The following is a 19818-nucleotide window of genomic DNA, read 5'->3' as shown; positions in this document are numbered from 1 at the left end:
CCTATGACCAATGGAGAATGTTTTAAACAATAGCCCTTCACGATACTGTTTAAGAAGCTGGTAGATAATAAATGTTTGAGTAAGGGGGGAAAGGAAAAAGGAAAGAGACAAAATATACACGTTTCATAAAATTCAGAATGAACATACCTATCCTTGTTGACTTTAACACTTCCCTAGAGGGTATTTTCTTCTTTAATTCTTGTAAGGCTTCAACTAGATTCTCTTTGGTTTGATCAGGAAGCTCCAATATAGTTTTCCATCTTTTTATGTCTTCTACAACCACAACTCTCTGGGAAAAAGAAAAGTCATTTGGAAAATGGAAATTTTCATTAGAAAGACATCTGCCTTCACCTGAGCTAATGGGGCTCCTATTGACACATGAATTATTGATTATGACCTGAGCCAAAGCACAGCATGGATGATGGCCCCAAATGATGGGTAATTGCTTAAAAGCAGGTCCTGCTTACTGCAAATCAGAGAGTTGCATCTATTAGGGAAAGTGCAAGTTTTAATCTTACCATGTCAGACACCACTGGGCACTTAGCAGTGAGAGGCCATAAGGATGAGAAGATAAGAAAAATGATGCTGAGGTGAATCAACCCTATAGCTCACTTAAGAGTATCTTAATTCATAGGCAAGGAAAGAGAGCAGAGATGTCATAAAGAGATGTTTATTTCAATAATAAAAAGCACACTTCAACAGTTCCCCCCTTCCTAGAGGATAAAACTTAAACTCTCTCATTTAAAGTATTTAAAGATACTTCAAACACATAAAAGGGTACAAAGTAGCTCACTACTCGCAACAGAGAAAAAAGTTAACATTTTGCTATTTCATACAAAATAATAATAAACCAAAGTCTAAGTCTCCTTGCATCCTTCACCAAACTCATTTCCCTTCCAAGAGAAACTACTGTATCTTACAGTTGTTTTGCATCATTCAATTAAGTGTAAAATATCAACACCTAAAGAATCTCAGTAAAGGGGAAGGGAAGTTCTTTGTACTGTTACAAGTTTTCTTTTTTTTAATATTAAAATATTTTATTGTGTTTTTGGTGAAAGTTTACACAGCAAATTAGGTTCCTGTTTAACAATTTCTACACAATTTGTTCAGTGACATTGGTTACATTTTTCACAGTGTGTCAGCTTTCTCATTATTTTCATTCTGGTTGTTCTGTTTCCAGTAATCTTCAGTTTCCCTGCCCCCTTGCCTTCTATAAAGAAGTCTTTGCTCTTGAGTGTTGACCGTCTGGTCTCAGATGATTTTTTTAAAGGAACACAGTACTCACAGATGATAGTTTATTTTATGAACCAATCTGTTATTTAGCTAAAAGATAACCTTATGGAACTATTTTGGTTCAAGGTTTAAAGAGTATCTCAGAGCGATAGTCTCTGGCAGTCCTTTAGTCTCAACTGGTCCAGTAAGTCTGGACTTTTTAAGAATTTGAGTTCTGTTCTACATTTTGCTCCCATTCTATCAGAATCCATCTATTGTGTTCCTGATCAGAACAGTAGGTACTGGCAGCCAGGCACCATCTAGTTCTTCTGGTCTCAGGGTAGATGAGGTCATGGTTAGTGTAGACTTCAGTTCGCTGGCCTTGTGTTAAAACTTTTCTCTAGTTTTGAAATTATTTCAACAAAAAATTTAAAAAAAAAGGAAACTGGGAGACAAAAAATAAAGTTGTTTTTATAATAACAAACAATCTTGTCTCAGATAGTTATTGCCCTGGGAATGGGGGGTGGTTAGGGACAGAAAGGGGGCACAAGGGGGCTTCTGGTAATGTCCTGTTTCTTGATCTGGGTGCTGGTGATAGATGTGTTCACTTTGTGAATATTCATCATATGATTTGTATGTTTTCTATATGCATGTGATAATTTGATACACTGTCATCCCCCAAAAGTCTCATCTCCTTCCCTTGGCTCCTTCAGAAGCCTGTGGTGGAAGGTGACAGGCACGTATGACTCTTCTATTTTCTCATCTTTGTTTTTCCTACTCTCCCGTCTACTTGTTTGCTTTGGTTTATGACCTTTCCAGAGTCAATGCTAGGAAAAGGAAGAGAGGTAAGGGACAGCAAAAGCCTTGTTGTCTCTTCTGATTCCATGCTAAACAGGTTTTCCTACTCCCTATACTTGGCAAGTATTTAAAGCAGACTTTCTTTTTCTCTTATGGGGTACTTTTGTGGTTCCTTGGCGCTCTCTCGTTGTTGAGCTCCAGCTGTAGTTCTCACCTGCAGTTCCTACAAGGTGGGCAATACCTCTTCAGCCGGCCACTTACAAGTCCACCCGAAGTCCCCAGTTTTTGGCAACCCACTGGATACAGTCTCTCTGTTGGGGTCTCATTGCCCCTTCCAAGGATCTTCGTGGGCCCCGTTCCTTTAATTCAACTTCAGATCAGCCAGCATTTTCTCCTACTATTGCTCACAGCTTTGCCCTGAAAAATTCTGAGGGTAACAGCCCTTCCAATGGAGCTACCTCTTCTCTCTCTGGCATCAGTCAGTCACTCTGTCTTTAGACTTTTTCAGGCACAGTTCTGGTCTCTGTGCCCACCAACTCCTGGGACTAGCAAGTTCTCCAAGGGAAATGCCACAGCACTCTCATTTTATCCAATTTTTCTCTTCTCTTCCTTTAAATTCAATCTTTTTTATAGCCTATGGTGGCTGATGGGTTAAAGATTCCAGAGCTGGTCTTTATGTACTGCCTTCACAGGTTCTACATAGATGGCGGACAATCTCATTTGGGAATATCATTTGATACCTATTGTTTTGTTCTCAGCCTTTAGGAGCCTCAGCTAAAATTGAGATAAAGTCTTTTTTTTTTTTTATGATTTGTTACAATATAATATCATTAGTGTTAAATGGTACAAAAAATAAATTAATAAATAATAGGTGTAAACTTATTAAATAAGTATTAAACTTATTATATATGTATAGGCAAATAACAAGTAAAGGGATATTTTCAACAGGAAGGTATACTCTGCAACTTGTTTTTTTCACTCAGTCTATTTTCTAGATTTACCCATATTAATACATATGAACTCAGTTCATCCATTTTAATAGTTGTTGTTAGCTTCCGCTGAGTTAGCCCTGACTCATGGCAACCCTACACACAACAGGATTGGACTGTTGTGATTCATAGGGTCATTACCGGCTGATTTTCAGAAGTAGATTGCCAGGTCTTTCTTCCTAGTCTTAGTTTGGAAGCTCCACTGAAACCTGTTCAGCCTCACAGCAACACACAAGCCTCTACTGACAGATAAGCGGTGGCTGTGCTTGAGGTGCACTGACCAGGAATTAAACCTGGGTCTCCTGCATGGAAGGTGAGAATTCTATTTAAAGTGTTCCATTATTTCTACACACAAATGCCTTAGAATTTTAAAACTGTATCTACCTAATGTTGATAACATTGATCCAATAAACTAATGCCTATGACAGCTCTTTTGTAAATTGTCTTCCATCCCTTTACTTTCAAACTTTCTGGTGTATTATGCTTTAAATAGAGCCCTGGTGGTGCAGTGTTAAGCATTCGGCTGCTAACCAAAACGTTGGTAGTTTGAACCCATCAGCCAATCCGCAGGAGAAAGATGTGGCAATCTGCTTCCATAAAGATTACAGCCTTGCAAACCCAACTGGGGAAGTTCTGCTCTGTCCTATAGGGTCACCGTAAGTCAGAACTCACTTGACAGCAAAAGGTTTGGTTTTGGTTTTTATACTTGTAAAAATGATTTGGCACTGTTGTCATCAGTCCTCCTCGTCTAACTTCACAAGGGGGAAGGGGCAGGGGAAGAGTCACCATGAGCATCAGCCCAAAACTGATTCCTATGAGGTGGGGGTCAAACATAACTCCACCCTCCAACCTTCTTACCAATTCTGACACCCTCTGTTCCTGCTAAGGCACTCTCTACTTGCTGAGTTTGATAATTTGTCGCATTGGCCATACAGAACTCACAAACCATACTCACAGGTATGAGGCTTATTAGGGCAGTAACAGGTTACATCTCAGGATCCGAATCAACAGGCTACAACTCAGGATCAGGAAGCATGGGGCAAAGTCTCCCTTCTTCAGTGCAGAACAGCTCTCTCAGATCCTCTCAGCCATACGGGACATCCCCTCACCCCCCTCGGGACAGGCTCCTCTCAGCCCCTCACAACAGGCATCTCTCGGCCTTCAGCCCTTGACCTTGCCTCTGCCCTGCTCCGGCAAGTGTTACAAAGCTCTTTTAGCTCTGTCGATAAGTGCCTGGAGGCATCCCGCTCCAACAACGAGCCTCCTACGCAAAGACGTTCAGCTCTCTAGCTCCAGGGGTTGGCATGCTCACGGTAGCAGCCTCACTCAGAAGGCTGGGAAGCCCACCACAGTCATCTTGCATTGGTCTCCTAGTTCTGCTGCTGCTGTCTCTCTGCCGCTGGACTTTGCCATGTTTGCCACCTCCTCCTACCATCTCTGGTGTTACAGCTTTTTCTGTCTCCTGGATCTAGGAGGTTCTCAGCATAAGGATCCCAGGTCCAAATGATGCACTCCATTTCTAGCTCTTCTTCCTTCATGGTAGTGAGGTCCCCCTTTTCCCTTCTGAGACTGGCTCCTTTTAAGCCTAGTGGAATGGCCAATCCTCTTGTTAGGGTTCCATACACCTTATCTGCACAGTCCCACCCCTACAAGAGTTCCATGCACCTTATTTGCATTATTAGCAGGCTGTCCGATCCTCTTGGTGGGTCACAAACATCTTATCTGCATGTTGTTGTTGTTGTTAGGTGTCATCGAGTCAATTCCACCTCATAGGGACCCTATGTACAAAAGAACGAAATACTGCCCAGTCCTGCACCATCCTCACAATCATTGTTATGCTTAAACTCATTGTCACAGCCACTGTGTCAATCCATCTCGTTGAGGATCTTCCTCTTTTTCACTGACCCTCTACTTTACCAAGCATGACGTCCTTCTCCAGGGGCTGATCCCCCTGACGACATGTCCAAAGGATGTGAGACATAGTCTCACCATCCTTTCTTCTGTGGAACATTCTGGTTATACTTCTTCCAAGACGGATTTGTTCGTTTTTCTGGCAGTCCATGGTATGTTCAATATTCTTAGCCAATACCACAATTTAAAGATGTCAATTATTCTTCATCTCCTTTATTCACTGTCCAGCTTTCACACGTGTAGGAGACAACTGAAAACACCATGACTTGGGTCAGGTGCACATTAGTCTTCAGGGTGACATCTTTGCTTTTCAACACCTTAAAGAGGTCTTTTGCAGAAGATTTGCCCAATACAATACGTCTTTTGGTTTCCTGACTGCTGCTTCCATGGGCGTTGATTGTGGATCCAAGTAAAATGAAATCCTTGACAACGTCAATCTTTTCTCCGTTTATCACGATGTTGCTTATTGGTCCAGTTATTTTCTTTATGATGAGGCATAATCCATACTGAAGGCTGTGGTCTTTGATCTTCATCAGTAAGTGCTTCCAGTCCTCTTTACTTTCAGCAAGCAAGGTTGTGTCATCTGCATAACGCAGGTTGTTAATGATCTTCCTCCAATCCTGATGCCCTGTTCTTCAGAGGGTCCAGATTCTCGGATCATTTGCTCAGCATATTGATTGAATAGGTATGGTGAAAGGATACAACCCTGATGCACACCTTTCCTGACTTTAAACTACACAGTCTTATTTGCATAGACCCACCCAATTTTGTGGGAGTTACAAAGGCTATGGCTAAAAAAAAGGCCATATTAAGTAATTCACCGCACCACATGCTTTAGCTAGCCTGTGGCTGCTTTATTTTGCTCCATTTGCCCATCCAATTTGAGAATATCTTTTAACAGGCATGTTGCATCAGTTTGTATTTATTATGATTACTGATATAACTGGACATACTTTTCTTTTTTTCTTATCTTCTATTTAACAGACTCTCTTTAGTCTTGTTTTTTTCTTTGATGGTTTGAAGTTATACATCCTATTACTGTCATTTTAGAGTTTAACCTTGGAATTTTAAGATGTACACTCAATGAAATCAATACCTGTATCGTTTTCATAAGATTCTACTTCAAAAACCCCTATTAGAAATGTACATGGCTTCTTTATCCTTCATGTCTGTTTTCTTTCATATTTCTATCTTTTCATTTCTCTGTGATACATTTGGAGTGATTTCCTCAAATCTAGTTTCCAACTCACTATTCCCCTCTGTAGCTACAGCTGGTAGCTATTTAATGTGTTTCTGCTTCAACAAATGTATATTTTCATTGGACAAGTTCTCTTCCCCATTCTTCTTTCATACTATCCCATTCTTATGAGTTTCTATTCTTTCTTTGTCTCTGAACATTTTAAACACATTAAATATTAAGGTCTTGTTCAGACTGTCCCCATTTCTTTGGACACAAATTTCCATTACTTGCGCATTCTCCCTTCTGGTAATTCAATTTATTGTAGCATTTGTAATGTTCGACCCTGAGTTCATCTTTAATGGGAATAGTTTTCCATGGGAGTCATGAATACCTTAGGTTATGAAGTGTCTTAAAAGGGAAATTTCACGTTTGCCTTTGCCAAGGCCTTTGGATTTCCCTAATTCTGGACCAGATTTTATGTTAAATTTTTCAGCTTTGCATATAGCATAAACTTGAACTATGTGTATAACCACACACAGTAGTAAGTGCGTGGCTCTAATTTATTATACTCAACTTTTTTTCCATCTAACACACCAAGAAGATTACAATCTTCATGCTGCTTCCTTGGAACAGTTGTAGAATTTTTCTAGTTCCTTTTTCACAAACACGGTAGCCTTGTCTTCACTCCGAGCTTGATGTGGAGGATCAGTTCCAATTTCCTACATCACACTGCCTGAGGCCTTATCGATTTGACCCCCTACTGGCCTTAAAGCCCCAGCCCCTAAGCATTATATCTGGTTGCCATATTCCTAGGACTATCCGGCTTCAGCTCCCACTTACAGCTCTGCCTTTGGGTTTCCTCTCTCTTCCTGACACCTGGGATCTCCCTTTTTTTTTTTTTTTTTTTTTGCGTTCAGGGTCAGCTCTGTATTTGAGACTTTTTACCCTGCATTCCTACACGGTAGGAATGGGTTAAGTGTTCCACATCAGAACATTCCAACATATACCAAAGTCCAAACTCTTTAACATGGCATAAAAGGCCTTCCATGCCTTGGCTCCTAACATCTTTTTTAGCCTCATCTTTCGCTTCAGATATGCCAAACTATCTGCAGCTTCCTAAAAATACCATGGCTTAAAGTACAATGGGAAAACAGAAAATAAAATATAATACAATAAACCACAGTATTTCACACCCTCTGCCTGGGATGCTCTTTTTTGTTTCAACCTATGACAACCACCTATTTACTATTTTTTTAGTTTGTATTGTGCTTTAAGTGAAAGTTTACAAACCAAGTCAGTTTCTTATAAAAAAAAAAAACTTATATACACCTTGCTATATACTCCCAGTTGCTCTCCCTCTAATTAGACAGCACACTCCTTCCCTCTACTCTCTATTTTTGTGTCCATTTGGCCAGCTTCTGCCTCCTCTACCCTTTCATCTCTTCTCCAGACTGGAGCTGCCCACATGGTCTCATGTGTCTACTTGATCCAAGGAGGTCACTTTTCACCAGTATCATTTTCTAACCCATAGTCCAGTCCAATCCCTGTCTGAAGAGTTGGTATTTTTTTTTTTAATTTTTATTGTGCTTTAAGTGAAAGTTCACAAATCAAGTTGGACTCTCATATAAAAATTTATAAACACCTTGCTATATACTCCTAATTGCTCTCCCCCAAATAAGACACCACACTCCTTCCCTCCATTCTCTTTTTGTGTCCATTCAGCCAGCTTCTGACCCCCTCTGCCCTCCCATCTCCCCTCAGAAAGGAGCCGCCAACATAGTCTCACATGTCTACTTTATCCAAAAAGCTCATTCTTCACCAGTATCATTGTCTATCCCATAGCCCAGTTCAATCCCTGTGTGAAGAGTTGGTTTGGGGAACGGTTTCTGTCTTGGATTAACAGAAGGTCTGGGGACCATAACCTCCGGGGTCCTTCTAATCTCAGTCAGACCATTAAGTCTGGTCTTTTTATGAGAATTTGGAGTCCGCATCCCACTGCTCTCCTGCTCCCTCAGGGGTTCTCTGTTGTGTTCCCTGTCAGGGTAGTCATCGGTTGTAGCCGGGCACCATCTAGCTCTTCTGGTCTCAGGCTGATGTAGTCTCTGGTTCATGTGGCCCTTTCTGTCTCTTGGGCTCGTAATTACCTTGTGTCCTTGGTGTTCTTCATTCTTTTTTGCTTCAGGTGGGTTGAGACCAATTGATGTATCTTAGATGGCTGCTTCCTAGCGTTTAAGACCCCAGACGCCACTCTTCAAAGTGGGATGCAGAATGCTTTAATAGATTTTATTATGCCAATTGACTTAGACGTCCCCTGAAACCATGGTCCCCAGACTCCTGCCCCTGCTACGCTGGCCTTCGAAGCATTCAGTTTATTCAGGAAACTTCTTTGCTTTTGGTTTAGTCCAGTTGTGCTGACCTCTCCTGTATTGTGTGTTGTCTTTCCTTTCACCTAAAATAGTTCTTATCTACTACGTAATTAGTGAAAACCCCTCTCCCTCCCTCACTCTCCACTCTCGTAACCATCAAAGAATATTTTCGTCTCTGTTTAAACTATTTTTCAAGTTCTTATAATAGTGGTCTCATACAATATTTGTCCTTTTGCAACTAATTTCACTCAGCATAATGCCTTCCAGATTCCTCCATGTTATGAAATGTTTCACAGGTTCATCATTGTTCCTTATTGATCCATAGTATTCCATTGTGTGAATACACCACAGTTTATTTATCTATTCATCCCTTGATGGGCACCTTGGTTGCTTCCACCTTTTTGCTATTGTAAACAGTGCTGCAGTGAACATGGGTGTGCATATATCTGTTTGTGTAAAGGCTCTTATTTCTTTAGGATACGTTCCAAGGAGCGGGGTTGCTGGATCATATGGTAGTTCTATTTCTAGCTTTTTAAGGAAGCACCAAATTGATTTCCAGAGTGGTTGTACCACTTTATATTCACATCAGCAGTGTCTAAGTGTTCTAGTCTCTCCACAACCTCTCCAACATTTATTATTTTGTGTTTTTTGGATTAATGCCAGCCTTGTTGGGGTGAGGTGGAATCTCACTGTAGTTTTGATTTGCATTTCTCTAATAGCTAATGATGCTGAGCACTTCCTCATATATCTGTTAGCTACCTGAATGTCTTCTTTAGTGAAGTGCCTGTTCATATCCTTTGCCCATTTTTGAATTGGGTTATTTGTCTATTTGTAGTTGAGTACTTGCAGTATCATGTAAATTTTAAAGATCAGATGCTGATCAGAAATGTCATAGCTAAAAACTTTTTCCCAGTCTGTAGGTAATCTTTTTACTCTTTTGATGAAGTCTTTGGATAAGCATACGTGTTTGATTTTTAGGAGCTCCCAGTTATCTAATTTCTCTTCTGCATTGTTAGTAATGTTTTGTATACTGTTTTATGCCATGTATTAGGGTTCCTAATGTTGTCCCTATTTTTTCTTCCATGATCTTTATCGTTTTAGATTTTATATTTAGATCTTTGATCCATTTTGAGTTCCTTTTTGCGCATGGTGTGAGGTATGGGTCTTGTTTCACTTTTTTGCAGATGGATATCCAGTTATGCCAGCACCATTTGTTAAAGAGGCTGTCTTTTCCCCCATTTAACTGACTTTGGGCCTTTGTCAAATACCAGCTGCTCATATGTGGATGGATTTATGTCTGCATTCTCAATTCTGTTCCATTGGTCTCTGTATCTGTTGTTGTACCAGTACCAGACTGTTCTGACTACTGTCGCAGTATAATAGATTCTAAAATTAGGTAAAGTGAGGCTTCCCACTTTGTTCTTCTTTTTCAGTAATGCTTTACTTATCTGGGGCCTCTATTCCTTCCATATGAAATTGCTGATTTGTTTCTCCATCTCATTAAAAAATGTCATTGGAATCTGGATCAGAATTGCATTGTATCTATAGCTGGCTTTTGGCAGAATAGACATTTTTACAATGTTAAGTCTTCTTATCCATGAGCGAGATATGTTTTTCCACTTATATAGGTCTCTTTTGGTTTCTTGCAGCACCTATTTATTTTTTAAGACCATCTTCCTTTCTTGCCTCTCTCCTCACCATTACATTTGACCACACTCCCTTTTGGGTCCCTATGTAACCTGTACAGATTTCTGGTACTGCATCTATGCTTTCTGCATATACTGATCTATAAGACTGTCTTCCCCCTAGACTATGTGCAACTTGAGGGCTAGAACAATTTCTTATTTATCTACCCCAGTGCACAGTAGGTATAATTGAACAAAGCTACTTCTACCCACAAGAGCCCAAGTACACAGCACAGTTTTCAAATCTGAAATTTTGGGGGCTGAAACAGGAAAGGTAGCACTCAACCCCAGGGCAGAAAAATTCCATACACATCAAATAAATATTTTCTTATTTCTGTCCAAATATAGACCCCCAAACAAGTACTTCAAGTTCTAATCTGAATTATTTAGAGAAACAAGGAAAACGGATACAAAATATTGGTGGCAAAGCTACAACAAGTAGTGGAATAGGTATTTCAGGAAAGATGTGCTCTCCAATATACCATCTACTCTTACAGTTGTGGATGGCTGAAATATCAGGCTTAATAAAACCAACTAGGGGAAACAACTCACTCATAAGTAATAAGGTAGGCACCATTCCACTGTTGGGGACAGGGGGCAACATATTGCCTAGTTAATCCTACAGATGAAGGAAAGGTTTATAGAACACTCTAATGTGCTAAATCTAAAAGAATTAGCATATTCTACAGTCTTTTGAAAATGAAGAGGACTTAAAGCCCTTACTGATGAAAATCAAAGACTACAGCCTTCAGTATAGATTACACTTCAACATAAAGAAAACAAAAATCCTTATAACTGGACCAATAAGCAATATCATGATAAATGGACAAAAGATTGAAGTTGTCAACGATTTCATTTTACTTGGATCTATAATCAATGCCCATGGAAGCAGTCAAGAAATCAAACAACATATTGCACTGGGCAAATCTGCTGCAAAACACTTTTTTAAAGTGTTAAAAAGCAAAGATATCACTTGAGGACTAAGGTGTAACTGACCCAAGCCATAGTATTTTCAATCACCTCACACACATGACAAAGTTGGACAATGAATAAGGAAGACCAAGAAGAATTGATGCCTTTGAATTATGGTGTGGGTGAAGAATACTGAATACACCACGGACTGCCAGAAGAACAAACAAATCTGTCTTGGAAGAAATACAACTAGAATGTTCATTAGAAGCAAGGATGCCAAGACTTCATCTCACATACTTTGAACATGTTATCAAGAGGGACCAGTCCCTGGAGAAGGACATCATGGTTGGTAAAGTAGAGGATCAGTGAAAAAGAGGAAGACCCTCAACAAGGTGGACTGACACAGTGGCTGCAACAATGGGCTCAAACATAGCAACGACTATGAGGGTGGCGCAGACCCAACAGTGTTTTGTTCAGTTGTGCATGGGATCGCTACTGGTCAGAACTGACTCAACAGCCTGACCTAACAACAACATAACAAGAATCTTTTAGTAAAAAAATACCTGCTGTTGCAACCACCAGAAGAAACTACTTCCCCTTAAGGGAGTAAAAAGAGATTAAGCAAGTTAACCTTTACCATTAAAATGTACCCTGTATAAGCTCTATTGAGCGTCGCTTTCAATGAGTGTGATAAGGGTATACCAAAATTACTTGTAATATACTGATAACAGAAGTACAATGGTTCTAATATTCTAAGATTTTATACCTCCTCTGCTTGGCATTTGGAAGCCTCTACGTTTTTTTTTCTTACCCTATCGAGGGCAGAGAAACCCTGATGGCGTAGCAGTTAAGAGTTCAGCTACTAACCAAAAAAAAAGGTCAGCAGTTCAAATCCAGTAGGTGCTCCTTGGAAACTTTATGGGGGTAGTTCTACTCTGTCCTATAAGGTCTCTATGAGTCAGAATTAATTTGACGGCAGCGGGTTTGGTTTGGTTTGATAAAGGGCAGACTGTGGAGGCACAATGTCTAGTTCAAACCCCACCTCTGCCACTTATATCTACATGACCTTGGGCTGGCTACTTAATCTTTCTGTGCTTAGAGTCTTCATCTATAAAAGGTAAATGAGAAAAGCATTAATTTTACAGAGCTGTTACTAGGATTTAAAGAATATCAGTAAAGTACTTAGCACAATGCCTGGCCCATAGAAGTGGGCTCAATAAATGTCAGTAGTCATCATTATCATTACCGTCATTCCCAGCTCTAGTTTTACTACACTCGCCTCTCCTTTTTTGTACATGAAAAGAGAAAATTATTTATTTAGTTTTCTCTACATGCCAAGCATAATGCTCAGCCCTTTCAACATGCGTTTATTTATTCAGTACTCATAACAACCCTGCAGGTTAGGCAGTGTTAGAGATTGTGATTCCTAACATTACTGATGAGGAAACTGAGGTTTGAATACATTCAGTTCAACAGATTCTTAGCACTCTAAGATTTAAAACGTGATGCTGGTGGGTGGAAATAAATCACTTGGCAGAAAGCGGAAACTAGCTAACTCACTAGAAGTCACATCTAACTCAATCTGTTTTTTAATTTGTCGTTGTGTACACGTGAAAGCAAACATGAAGTGTGCATGCAGAAACGAAACAACAGCAAGTACCACTTCTCAAATCATTATATGCCACTGCTTCCCTCTAACCAGCCAAATCTTCCCACTCCTTTAAGGTGCCCTGTCTCCATGCAGCCTTCTCTGGCCACTCTGACAAATACTGAGCTCTCTCCCCTCTTAACTTTTAATGAGTGGGCTGCCTCCAGGCACTTATTGGTGGAGCTACAGAGCTTTGGAACACTTGCTCCAACGGGGCAAATGCGTAGGCAGCACGACCCAAGGGGCCAAAAGGCCAAGCAACCAGAAGCAGAAGCCGAACAGACAAGGAATGGAGGAAGCAGAGCTGCCTCAGTCTTAAAGGATAGGGCCACAACTTCTGGGGTCTCAAAGGATGGGGCCACAGCCTCCTAGGTTTCAAAGAGTCAGGTCTTCATCAACTCAGTTCTAGAATGTGGGGCTGCCGTCCACAAGTACCAGCTAGATGGTGCCGGATCCACTGCCCAAATCTGAGGGGGTAGAGCTACCATGTCCAAGGGGCAGAAGAACAGGGCGTGCCAGGGCCAAGGGGGTAGGGTTGCCACTCAGATGATCTAGGAAAATGGGGCTGCCCAAATGTAAGGGAGCAGAGTTGCCATTCAGTGGGCCTGGAAGGCAGAGCTTAAGCCCAGAATCCAGAGAGTATGGCCAACATTCAGAGTCTGGAGGGCAGGGCCATTGCCTAAATGGTCTCAGAAAACAGGATTATTTTCAAGCCTTGAGAGCTAATGGAATGTGATCTGCTGACTTGCTTGGTGCCTGTTATCACTTCTTTCCCCTCAATTTCTCCCATTTGTAATGGAAATGTCTAGCTTGTGGCTGTTCCACAACTGTACTTTGGAAACAGGTAACTTGTATTCTGTATTTCACAGATGAAGAGAAAGTTTTGGATTTCAGAGTTGGAGTTGATTTAGGACTTTTGATATAATACGATGGTGTGAATGTGTTTTACATATGGCAAGGACACGAATTTTGGGGGGCAAAAGGGTGGAATGTTATGGATTGAATCGTGTCCCCCCAAAAATATGTGTCAATTTGGCTAGTCCAAGATTCCAGGTATTGTGTTGTCCACCATTTTGTCATCCGATGTGATTTTCCTATATGTTGTAAATCCTACCTCTATGATGTTAATGAGGCGGGATTAGAGGCAGTTATGTTAATGAGGCAGGACTCAATCTACAAGACTAGGTTGTATCTTGAATCAATTTCTTTGAGATACAAAAGAGAGAAGTAAGTAGAGACAGGGGGACCTCATACCACCAAGAAAGTAGTGCCAGTAGCAGAGCATGTCAGTGGACCCAGGGACCTGTGCTGAGAAGCTCCTAGACTCGGGGATGACTGATGACAAGGACCTTCCTCTAGGGCTGACAGAGAGAGAGAGCCTTCCCCTGGAGCTGGTACCCTGAATTTGGGCTTCTAGCCTACTAGACCGTGAGAGAATAAACTTGTTTGTTTAAGTCACCCATTTGTTGTATTTGTGATAGCAGCATTAGTTAATTAAGACAGATCATATATGATTTTGTATCATTATTTGTTAATTTCTCATGATGCAATCACGTCTCTAAGATGGCAATTTCCATGAGGATTCATACTTGGATGTTAAATCTCTCATGGTCCCTAACACAGTGCTGGGGTTAAAGTTTTTTCAAAATTGTATCTGTAGAATTGTTTCCTATCAAAATCCTATAACGGCATCCCAAAATAAGGATGATTCATTTATTTAATAAATTTCACCTACAATGTAGCAGGCACTATGTTAGGGTTTGGAGTAAAATCAGAACATGAGATACTGTGGTCCCAGTCTTCAGGAATTCATAGTGGACTGGGGAAAACTGCAGGTAGTCAGGTCATGACAATACAGTAAGGTAAGTGCTATGACAGATATTTGAACCAAGTGATAAGAGAGTAGTGAAGACGGGACGATTAACTGCCCCCATAGGACCCAGAAAGCATTTTGACATTTATTTATTTATTTAACAAATATTTATTGACCACTGTGATGGTTAATTTTATATGCCAACTTGGCTAGGCTATGATTCTCAGTGGTTTGGCCAGATACTGGACTGGTTCTTATTCTGTAATGTAATGAACTTACATGATGCGATCTGATGTCATCAAGCAATTAATTGAAAGAGGAGTTTCCTTGGGGGTGTGGTTTGCCTCCAGAATATAAATGGATATTTTGGCAGAGCATTCTCGCAATCACTTCTCTCTCTCTCTCTCTTCCTCCTTCTCTCTCTCAACCCTGTACTCTTTTCCTCCCATGACCTGCAGATTTTAGATTCATCAGCCCCCACAATATCATGAGCCAGAAGAAGTCTCCCGCCTGCCATCCAACCTACAGATTTGGGAATTACTGGCCCCCACAATTGCACAAGCCATTTCCTTGAAGTAAATCTCTACACATCTACATATATACACATCTCACTGGTTTTGCTCCTCTAGAGAACCCAACAAAGACAGCCACTTAACAAGGGCCAGGCACTGAGATAGATCCAAGGATAGGGACGTAAGCAAAATACTCAAGGTCCCCATCCTTATGGAACTTATAATCCAGAATTAACAGAAAAAGTTAAATGAGTAGGAAGTCATCCTGCAGAAAAGAGAAGGGCTTTCCAGGAAAAGGGATCAGCATCAAATCAAAGCCTGAGAGACATGAAAGAGAATAGCTTAACCAGAGAACAACAAAGAACAGTGTGGCTGGAATACATTCATGTGCACGGGGAGCAACAAGGGACAAGATGGTAAGGCTCAATGGGGCAGAACAAGAAGGGCCCATATGCCATGCCAAAGCTTTTAAAATTTTAATTCATTTGGTCATTCAGAAAATTTATTGCAGCCTTCTATATGGCAAGCCCTGTGCCAGGTACTAGGGACATGAAATCAATAAGATATAGTATTTCAAGAAGCTCATAGTATAGCAGAGCACAAGCATATAAACAATCATAATATAGCACAAATAAGTACAATGATAGAGGCATATTTAAGGTACAGTAAAGGCTCAGCCCTCTACATGGGGGAAAGAGGGTTAGTCAGGAAAGACCTCATAGCTGAGGAACTCTTTAATTAGGTCATGGTGGTTGAATAGGATTTTGTCAAGTAGATGATAATAATAACAGCAAACACTTGTACAGTCCTCACTATATGCCAGGTTCTGTTCCAAGTTTTACATATATTGACTCATCAAACTTCATAACTACCTTATGAAACAGGTATTATCATTAATCCCCATTTTGTAGATAAGAAAAACAAAGACAGGTCACACAGGTAGTAAGTGGAAGAGCTGGGATTTTTACATAGGCAGTTTAGCTCCAGAGTCTGCGCTGTTAATTACTACACTGCATTGCCTCCAAGAAAGGGGGTAACCAACTAGATGGTGCCCAGCTACCAACACTGACTGCTCTGACAGGGATCACAACAGTGTGTCCCAAACAGAGCTGGAGAAAAATGTAGAACAAAATTCTAACGCACAAAAAAAAGACCACACTTACAGGTCTGACAGAGACTGGAGAAATCCCGAGGGTACGGCCCCCGGACACCTTATAGCTCAGTAACGAAGTCACTCCTGAGGTTCATTCACCCTTCAGCCAAAGATTAGGCAGGTCCATAAAACGGAACGAGACTAAATGGGCACACCAGCCCAAGGGCAAGGACGAGAAGGCACAAGGGACAAGAAAGCTGGTAATGGAGAACCCAAGGCCAAGAAGGGGAGAGAGCTGATATTTCGTGGGGCTGGCAACTAATGTCACAAAACAACATGTGTATTAATTAATAAGAAACTAGTTTGCTCTGTAAGCCTTCATCTAAAGTATAATGAAAAACAATTAAAAAAAGAAAGGGGGTAAGTGCATTCCAGGCAAACAGGACAGCACATAACACTGTACAGTGGTATGAAAGAGCACAAAAGCTCTGCAGGGCTGTAAGTAGTTGACACTGGACAGAGTGTAAATAAGCAGTAGTAGGGGACGAGGCAGGCAGGTGCCAGGTTACAAAAGGCCTCGGATACTATGAAAAGAAATGTGGTCTTTATCCCAAAGGTAACGAGAAGCCACTAAAGAATTGGGCAGGAAAATGACTGAGTGGTCTTTCATTTTGTTAGACCTATTTCTCTGATGTAAGTGTGAGGTAAGAACGATGGCAGTGGGGGCGGGAATGCTAAGGGCGGGGAGACAAGTAAACGGACCATGGCACTGTTCCAGGTGAGAAATAACGTGGTTCTGAACCTGAAGTGGGAAGAGTTGAGTACAGTCAAGAAGGAGCAGACTCAAGACATATTTAAGGAGACAGAATTGAATACAAGAGAGAAAAGAAATAAGAATGATGATTCCCAGGTTTCGTTACTTGGTATAAACTAAAAAAAAAAAAAAAAACCAAACCCGTTGCCATCAAGTCAATTCCAGCTTGTAGCGACACTATATGCATGTAAAAGTAAGTGCAAGACTTTGGAAATCAATTTGGCGCTTAAAAAGTTAGAAATAGAACTACGATACAATCCAGCAATCCCACCCCCTGGAATATATCCTAGAGAAATAAGAGCCTTTACACAAACAGATACATGCACACCCATGTTTACTCCAGCACTGTTTATAATAGCAAAAACATGGAAGCAACCAAGATGCCCATCAACGGATGAATGGATAAATGAATTATGGTATATTCACACAATGGAATACTATGCATCGATAAAGAACAGTGAGGAATCTGTGAAACATTTCATAACATGGAGGAACCTGGAAGGCATTATGCTGAGTGAAATTAGTCAGTTGCAAAAGGACAAATATCATATAGGACCACTATTATAAGAACTTGAGAAATAGTTTAAACTGAGAAGAAAATATGCTTTTGTGCTTACGAGAAGGGGGAGGGAGGGGGTGTGGGAGAGGGGTATTCACTAATTAGATAGTAGATAAGAACTACTTTAGGTGAAGGGAAAGACAGCACATAATACAGGGGAGGTCAGCACAATTGGACTATACCAAAAGCAAAGAAGTTTCCTGAATAAACTGAATGCTTCAAAGGCCAGTGTAGCAGGGGCACGAGTCTGGGGACCATGGTTCAGGGGACCATGGTTCAGGGGACATCTAAGTCAACTGGCATAATAAAATCTATTAAGAAAGCATTCTGCATCCCACTTTGAAGAGTGGTGTCTGGGGTCTTAAACACTAGCAAGCAGCCATCTAAGATGCAACAATTGGTCTCAACCCACCTGGATCAAAAGAGAATCAAGAACACAAGGTGATTACGAGCCCAAGAGACAGAAAGGGCCACATAAACCAGTGACTACATCAGCCTGAGACCAGAAGAACTAGATGGTGCCTGGCTACAACCGATGACTGCCCTGACAGGGAACACAACAGAGAACCCCTGAGGGAGCAGGAGAGCAGTGGGATGCAGACCCCAAATTCTCATAAGACCAGACTTAATGGTCTAACTGAGACTAGAAGGACCCCGGTGGTCACAGCTCCCAGACCTTCTGTTGCCCCAAGACAGGAACCGTTCCCAAAGCCAACTCTTCAGACATGGATTGGACTGGACAATGGGTTGGAGAGGGATGCTGGTGAGGAGTGAGCTTCTTGGATCAGGCGGACACTTGAGACTATGCTGGCATCTTCTGCCTGGAGGGGAGATGAGAGGGTAGAGGGGCTTAGAAGCTGGTGAAATGGACACGAAAAGAGAAAGTGGAGGGAGAGAGCGGGCTGTCTCATCAGGGGGAGAGTGATTGGGAGTGTGTAGCAAGGTATATATGGGTTTTTGTGTGAGAGACTGACTTGATTTGTAAACTTTCACTTAAAGCACGATAAAAATTATTAAAAAAAAAAAAGTAAGTGCAAGAGAATAAGGAACAGCTTTAGAAGAAAAGATGATAAATTTAAGGTGAATGTTATTCTATATGGCTGTTGCTTATTGCAATTCCATAATTTTCAGATCACATAAGCTATTTTCACACAGTCATTCTCAAATGGGGTGCAAGTGGGGACACAGAGGGGAGTAAGGGCAGGTGGTGGTATATTAGAATCTGGAAGTTTGTGTGTGAGGGCATGTGTAGTTCAATAACCACGCTCCCTTCTTGCCTCCAGAGAGCCCAATACCACAATCCTGCCGACCACCATCCCTCACTAAGAATTACTGCTGTATATAATTACCCACGCATACTCTGACAAAGCAGATACTACTGAAAAACTTGAGCATGTTTCATGAGACCACAGAACTGGAAGGCTAGAAAACTTTAAAAATCAACTAGGGTTCAACACGTCTCAATGAAGGGCTGCTTGAAAACATGTAAGGGCATTTCTGGTTATCACAATGGGAGATGCTGAGGGCCAAGGATGCTGAACATCCTAAAACTCACAAAACCAAAAAAAAAAAACCCAAACCTGTTGCCATCGAGTCGATTCTGACTCACAGTGACCCTATAGGACAAAGCAGAACTGCCCCATAGGGTTTCCAAGGAGTGGCTAGTACATTCAAACTGCCAACCTTTTGGTTAGCAGCCAAGCTCTTAACCACTGCACCACCAGGGTCCACTACAACTCACAGGACAGCTCCAAATGCTGAAGAATTACCTTGCCCCAAACGACAACAGTGCCCCCTTGAAGAAACACTGATGTAGTTCAACATTCTATTTTATAAATGAGGAAACTGAGGTCCCAGAAAAGGGAATGACTTGCTAAAGATCAACTCACAGCTTCTGTTTATACTCTCCCTCACTGCTTTCTAATCTGGATCTGGCATGCTTGTGGGACACCCAGAAGTCCAGCTGAGTAAATAAATCAAATACTCAGGACACCCCCTTGCTATCACAGTCCTTTAAACATTTTCTCTAACCCCAGATTCGCGCTCACCCTCAGAGATCCTGGCAGGAGGTGCAAGTTTGGTAGTCATCAGCACAGAAAGCCTTGAGATGGATAAGGCTGCCCTGGCCAAGGCCAAATACATGAAATGTGACAGAGTTCTGGGGAGTACAAACATTAGAGGGCTAGTGGAGAAAAAGGAAGCAATAAAGGAAACTACAAGAAAAAGTCAGAGATTTAAGAGGAGAGGTTCAAGGAGAAAATGGGACTAAAATTACTAAGTTTTTTTAAGTCAAATAATAATTTTACCATTTACTGGATACCTATAT

General features: G+C 41.1%; 1 protein-coding gene across 5 annotated transcripts in view; it reads right to left on the bottom strand.

Annotated features, from left to right (window-relative positions):
* The window catches only part of TCEANC2 (transcription elongation factor A N-terminal and central domain containing 2), a 66399-nt gene that overhangs the window by 43274 nt on the left and 3307 nt on the right, over positions 1–19818 (bottom strand). For 4 of the 5 annotated variants that reach the window (XM_049879314.1, XM_049879313.1, XM_049879315.1 and 1 more), the window contains one exon: positions 148–289. In XM_049879314.1, the coding sequence (XP_049735271.1) occupies positions 148–289 (142 nt within the window). Of the gene's footprint in view, positions 1–147; positions 290–18168; positions 18314–19818 lie in introns of all 5 variants that reach the window. The other variant, XM_049879316.1, reaches the window with a different exon arrangement.

Source organism: Elephas maximus, chromosome 3 (genome assembly GCF_024166365.1).
Source record: "Elephas maximus indicus isolate mEleMax1 chromosome 3, mEleMax1 primary haplotype, whole genome shotgun sequence".
Taxonomy (NCBI): domain Eukaryota; kingdom Metazoa; phylum Chordata; class Mammalia; order Proboscidea; family Elephantidae; genus Elephas; species Elephas maximus.
This window is presented reverse-complemented; position numbering and strand designations above follow the sequence as displayed.